This window comes from Cariama cristata, unplaced genomic scaffold (assembly GCF_000690535.1).
Source record: "Cariama cristata isolate BGI_N322 unplaced genomic scaffold, ASM69053v1 scaffold6205, whole genome shotgun sequence".
Classification (NCBI taxonomy): Eukaryota; Metazoa; Chordata; class Aves; order Cariamiformes; family Cariamidae; genus Cariama; species Cariama cristata.
In genome coordinates, this window is record NW_009619110.1 from 12,240 (window position 1) to 18,888 (window position 6,649).

At 42.4% G+C, this 6,649-nt stretch overlaps 1 protein-coding gene across 1 annotated transcript in view; it reads right to left on the minus strand.

The window, feature by feature from the left end:
* NFS1 (NFS1 cysteine desulfurase) overlaps positions 1-5,955 on the minus strand; it is a gene marked incomplete at its 5' end in the record, with an annotated part of 12,823 nt that extends 6,868 nt beyond the window's left edge. Inside the window, 4 exons of the mRNA XM_009701105.1 lie at positions 2,952-3,045; positions 4,330-4,482; positions 5,137-5,220; positions 5,839-5,955. Coding sequence (XP_009699407.1) covers positions 2,952-3,045; positions 4,330-4,482; positions 5,137-5,220; positions 5,839-5,955 — 448 coding nt within the window. The remainder of the gene's footprint in view (positions 1-2,951; positions 3,046-4,329; positions 4,483-5,136; positions 5,221-5,838) is intronic.
* Positions 5,956-6,649: the final 694 nt, after the last annotated feature.

A 6,649-nucleotide genomic window follows, 5' to 3' on the forward strand; every position in this document is an offset into this window, starting at 1 on the left:
AGACCTCTGGGATCATCGAGTTCAACCTTTGCCCTAACACCACGTCAGCTAGACCATGGCACTACGTGCCACACTACCATCGTCACCGGAATTTTGAGAATTCCTGTAATCATGGACTCGGATTGTGGCCAGGAACGGAGTTTACTAATGACTAAAGCCAATCATCTTGTGAACCTATAAACACTGGTCCTAAGCAAGACCCTTTGAGGTCTCCTGGACTGCAGTGGGCTGCGACCAGCACCTCCCTCTGAGCAGAACGCCTCTCACAGCTCGCAAACTCTCAAGTTTGCAAAATTCGGAGGATCGTTGCTGAAAGCTGACAATAGAGCCTGGGCCAAAACCCTTCACTCCTCGAGGTTCAATCCTCCTCATTCATTGAGAAATGCCAAGACATTTGAAGTGAGCATTTCACTGAACTCGAGGGGAATTTTTAACACATATACCTATATTTATCCCCATATATATGTATCTCTTGTGGTTGCGTGCATGTGTGTATAAGTTGATTTAAACACTCTATAACAACTTAAGTCACCGTTATGATTATAGTAAATCCTATTGAATTACTTTGTAAATGTTAAATTAGTCAATTATTAAGTACTGTTAAATGAGTAAGTGCTGCGAAATCCTTTAGACATAAACCATCGACCAAGTCTAGGACTAGGAGTGGATCCAGCCACACCTAAACTCCTCTCTGAGGAGTTTACAAAACAAGGGGGCCTATTCTGAACCTCATGACTCAATAGGATGGTCTCCCTGACCCCTTCCTCTTTGTATTTCTTCTCTTAAACTTAAACCGTTGATCAAGTCTAGGACTAAGTCTGGATCTAGCTGCACCTAGATTCCTCTCTGAGGAGTTTAGAAAGCAAGGGGGTCCATTCTGAACCTCATGACTCAATGGGAGGGTTTCCCTTATCCCTTTCATCTCTGGTTAAATTATTCTAGCTCGATTCTAAATTGATTTTCCTATGTATATCCCATTCACATAGTAAGTAACAGAGTGAACCTTGCCACCAAATTTGTTAAATTCATATTAAAACCACTTTTGCTAATACCTCTGATGGTGATTCTTTGAGTGACCCTAAACCACACATTCGCGACAACTGTCTAAAGCTGTGGTAGCAGCTATTCTAGCTGATATCTAGCTGGGCACAGGTTTAGGCAGGTCAGCAGGTGAGACTATGGTGAATTTCCTCAGTTGAGAAGTTAAAAAGTCTTCTGCTGTTAAGAAGTGAGACTGTTTCCAAACCCACACCTACCAAGTTTAAGTGCAAATGGCTGCATGGGATATCCAAGTGTCCCCACAGGGATGACTCCACAGTTGGACAAAATTAAAATTTTTTTTCTTGATTCTTTTTCTTCTCTACACCAGCCCAGTACAAGCCACCCTTACTTTCAAGTTTATACTTGTCAAGTATTTTTATGCCATTTCCTCTATGTTCCAAGTTTTGCAATACTCAGCTTCAAAAACATTCTCAGAATTGTCACTACTCCTTACACACGCTGATTACTCCCACCTGAAGTCACTCAAGCCTGTAATCAATGCTTTTGCATCCAGAGCTAAAATACACTAAGGAACAAGCAATGTAATGTTCATGGGCAGTGAACTTAAATATTATTTGTCATCAAAAAACCTCACAACTCATCTTCCACAGAATCCGTACCTAGCACAGTTCCATTCCAGACCTCTCCCTTGCACAACAAGTTCAGCATTACCTTTCACAGGAGAAGCTGTCCTCCTGTGCTCCAGCAAGAATGGCATTGCTACTGCTAACATCAGTCCATAGCCCTCACACTAACAGGGCCTTAGGTTAACTCTGCAAGGCCCCAGTCCAGGCCTATTACCTGTGTTATCAAAGTGCTGTGAGAATCTACTGTGGAACCAGAGCTTGGTACCTGGTATCTCTGGCATTTAAGTGTGGGACAACAGTAACGGCCTTGACAATATAAGCACAGGAGGAAAACAGAGTCCTCAGGCCTATAAGCAACTCACTGACGGTCAATTACTTGTCAATGAAGAAATATAACCTTGAAGAGCCTTTGGGAAAATGCTGCTTTGAGCATAATAAAGAAAAATAAAATGCAGTTGCTAAGCAAGAGAAAAATCAGCTGCACAACAGGATAAGATGCCTGCCACAGCCTGGGAAAACAATACCCTCCAGAACTATGCAGTATAAACTCCAGGGCAGAAGCCAAAGCCTAAAAACTGTCTAAAAACTCAAACATCTTATGAAAGGACATCTTGAATATGAAGGGGGCGAGGAGTGCGTGTCTTGTCACTGTCATGGGAAATGTTATCAAGGAATCACGGTGGGATCCAGGGAGCTGCATATGGGGGCCACCCAGTCACCCTGTCTGCTCCAATGTCCCTGGTTCTCCAGCTCTCCCTTCACCTGCTTTGCCAGGCTGCTTGGAAGTCCCCGTCACTCCACCTGCTTGCTCAGAGCCTGGTTCACCTTCTCCCTGCCTCATGTTCCAGAAACCTGGCTCTTCAGCAGCCTTTTGACCTCCAAACCAATTGCTCATGACTGTATATGGCAATACTGGTGGAGAAGGGGTGTCTACATGTGGTGCTTACCATCCCGCTCCAAATTCTGCACATTTCTCCCCTTAAACACTACAAGTGCTCAATAAACCATTATAGTACACAAACTCAATTTGGCCAGTTATTCTGTGCAATTTTTTCATCCATTGTATAATTCAGAATGAAACTAGAACCACTGCAGCCGATCTGTACTACAAGGCTATAATTTGTGCAATACTCACTGTAGAAGTACTGAATTTCATCCTCATTTCCTGTTTAAAATAAGTTTTTATTTGGGACAGCATTACTATTTATCCCTTAACTATACTATGTCTAATCTTTTGCATCAGTAGCACTTGGCTGTGAGAATACTAAGTAAAATGAAGCAGAAGTGACATTAGCTGGCCTCTGGAAGCCATAGTGTACTTACCAATGTCATGAATTGGCTGTTTTACTCCTATTTCATTATTCACAGTCATTACAGAAACCAAACTTGTATCTGGCTGGAACGCAGCCTCCAACTCCTGGTGAAATATTCAAACAGACAGAAGTTGCAACTAACAGCACAAGCAAGATTCCTGGGCATGTCTTCAATTCGCTAGTAAATCTTAACCACCAGCCCCCTAACCAGCGCACTACCAACAAACCCCTTGAGTTCTGACAAACACTCTTGGCAAGAGCACTAATCCACGTGAACACGAAATTCCTGTAGGAAGAGGAGCATGATCAATTGCACTTCTGCACATCCTACCCCTGGTATGCACCACACCACCTGTCTTGATTAAATCAAGTCAGAACAGGCTTTTGCTATGTCTCATACATTCCCCTGAACTATTTTCTTTAATGAATTAACCACCCACGAAACAGCTTAAGCCACATCTAGACAAAGTGAGGCTGGCTGTAAAGGAACTGCAGTATACATAAGAAAGCGTCATGCAAAGAAGTGTGCCAGCCAATTTCTCAGAGAACACGACTAACACTTCTGTGCCTGCAGGCCTAATCCCTCTGCCCCATCACATACACACAATGGCTCTCCAAGCCAGATGATGGGGCTAGAAATAAAGCTGATGCTGTCCTGTATTACAGGACACAAACAACGAAATAAGCATATACAGCTTCTAAATCCCAAGACTGCGGCCAGTAGACCCAGAAGGGTCAGTTCACGGACAGCAATCGGAAGGGAGTATTGTCATCGCTGTGCCTGATACCTTGACTAGCTCAGGTCATGAAATTTCACCACTAGCTCCTGTATCAAAGCCAGCTCCATCCTAGTCACGTCCTGGGCTCTCTATTGGGTACGCAACAGCTCTGCCTGCAGGAGTATGAACGACAGCAGGTGAACTGTGGGATGAGATGGATTTTTTGATTGAGAAAATGTCTAGAGCACCAGGCAGAACAGAAAATGCTTCTCCAACTGTGACAGAGATTTGACTGTGACTCTCATTCTGTCATGTGATATTTATCACCCTTTCCTCTCTATCATCAAGAGGACACAAGTCCTCTGTGAAAAGCCCACATGCATCTGCCGCAGGCTTACTTGCTGGCACCCCTCACACCACCAGCAGCTTTATTTTGTTTTGCATCCCTTTCTTTACTGCTGCTTTTTAGATGGGCCATCTAAGGGATCCCTTGTTTACCACTCTTACTATGCTTCTAAAGTCATTCTGAGATCAATCATTCTGGAGTCAAAATGATTTAGACATGGTATTTTTTGTATTTCTAAATTGGTTACCTAAAGAGCAAGCTCCTCTTTAGCATCAATTTGAAGCAAAAACCTCTTCTATTTTCTGTCAGGTTGCTAAACCTACCTTCAAATCTATGAGTCCATTTTTTTTAACAGGTAGATATGTGACCCGAAAACCTTCTGTCTCCAAGGAACGGCAAGAATCCAACACGCACTTGTGCTCTGTTTGCGTAGTAATGATATGCTTTTTTCTGGATTTATAGAACCTTGCAACACCCTGTCAGGCACAATCCACGAACAAGAAATTTGCAGTTAGACCACTGAAGCAAGCAAGCTTTACACAAAATGAACTGAAATAAGAATAATAATCTATTTGGATCTTCCCCGTTTGCCCCAAAGTCATGAATCTAAAAGGTACTGACATGTAATTCACACTACATATTTCCATCAGCACTCATTTTTCAAAGCATTTCACTTTTCAAAAAGCCTGTGAAAATGTTAACTGAGAGATACTATTAACGGAAATACTTTTTAAAAAACGTCTGCAATGGGGTCGTATACAATGAGAAGGTGAGCAACCACATACTAAAGGTTAAACCACTACCTAGTCTTAGCCAGAAAAAAGTTTGTGATCAGCATCTCCACTACATTTCATGCTATCGATTTTAATTACATAAGCTGAAGGATTGTATTTGGTGTATGTAAGACAAACATTGAGTATTGTACTCTGTCCTCAAAACCATGTCCTGGGCACCAAAACATCCCAGTATTTCCTCCATGTATGTAGCAAAATACCACAAACCATAAATCCAGGAATGTAAATGTTTGCTAACTAGGCCAACATATTAGCATTTAAACTGTTGAAAGATGCCTACAGTTCTTAAGAGTATAATTATAACATAATAAATAACTATCAGTATAAACCTTTTACCTTAATGGCCATATTATTTGATTCTGTTGCACCACTGGTAAATATAATTTCCCTTGAATCAGCTCCTATTAAATCTGCAACTTGCTGTTTAAAAAGAAACACAATTTTGATTTGTTAAGACAAAATACAACGAATTCACCAGAGCAAAACACATGCAAAATGTTTTCAAGAATATCCCCCTCAGCCTCAAAAGGATTGCAGCTAGTATCTCACAAAGTTATGCTACAGGTACAATAATCTAAACATCTGCATTAACAGAAAATACATAAGGAATTCACAGTTATTAGCAGTAGTGGTATTAAGCATTAGCCTGTCATAAAAGAAAAGAAAAGTTAAGTAGACAAAAGCCCAGCACATAACACTTCCAAAAAAAATGACAAAGGTCCATACCTAAGATTAGGATAATGCTAAGATATAAAGTTAGCCCAATTACTGCAGCAGCATGCTTGTGACCTCAGGAAACAAAAAATCCTGAGGCACCTTTGCCTAAAGTATTGGTTTCTGCCATTCCAGTTGTTCTAACCTCACTGCTTTTTCTTGCAATAAATCTGCTAAAGTATATCTACGCAAAGAGGAAGCTCCTAAATCCAGTGAACAGAGAACTAACTACAATGGTTTTACCATTACTTTTGATTTTCTTTCAACACTGAATTTCCTCACCAGCGGGAAAACCACCATGACTGCAGAGAGCTGAAGACTTACCTGCCTTGCCTTCTCCATGGCAGCCTCACTCTCCCAGCCGTAGGCATGGGTCCTGGAGTGGGGATTGCCATAGTACGCCGTCAGGTATGGGAGCATGCTGTCCAGGACTCTGGGATCCTGCAGAACACAAACCACCCAACCTTAGAAACAGAGAAAGAAAAGCATCTCTGTACCCTCTACACACACCCCCCCCACCTCCCTCTGCCCCAGGATTAGCTGCACTTCTGCTGCAGCATCTAGCTTTAGCTCAGACCAGATCTTGAAAACTTGAGGTTATTACACGTTACACACAACACAGCCTCAAGCAAATAAGAGTATCCAGCAATTACGTTCTGTGCCCTTGCACATAACCTCGATCTGCATTGAGATGATCACAGAAGAATGGGATTTTCTGAACAGAAAAAATACATGGTCTTAAAAATCAGAAAAAAATGCAGAGACAAGTATTTTGGTTAAATAAATTTTTTGCTGCCCCTTAAAGCAACAGCCATCCCCACAGACTTCGGTGTAAGCTCTAACGGGTCTCTGCCATTGTGCCCACCCTGCAGAGCACCTGCGGAACACAAACTGAGGCACCGAGCCTCTGCACAGCCCAGGGTGCGGTGGGAGAGTGGACAGCAACGAGACTGTCGTGGTGAAGTTAAAAGGCCTTTTGGAGGACGACCTAGACTTCCCCTCTGCTCCAGATAAAAGTGTCTGTCGTTACAGCTAACTTTAAATGACGCTGCTTTATCCACGGACATCTCCAAGAGCGCAGGGAGAGCCTTAAACTGGGGAAACACGCGAGCGCTCCAGAAAAGAGAAGAGAAAC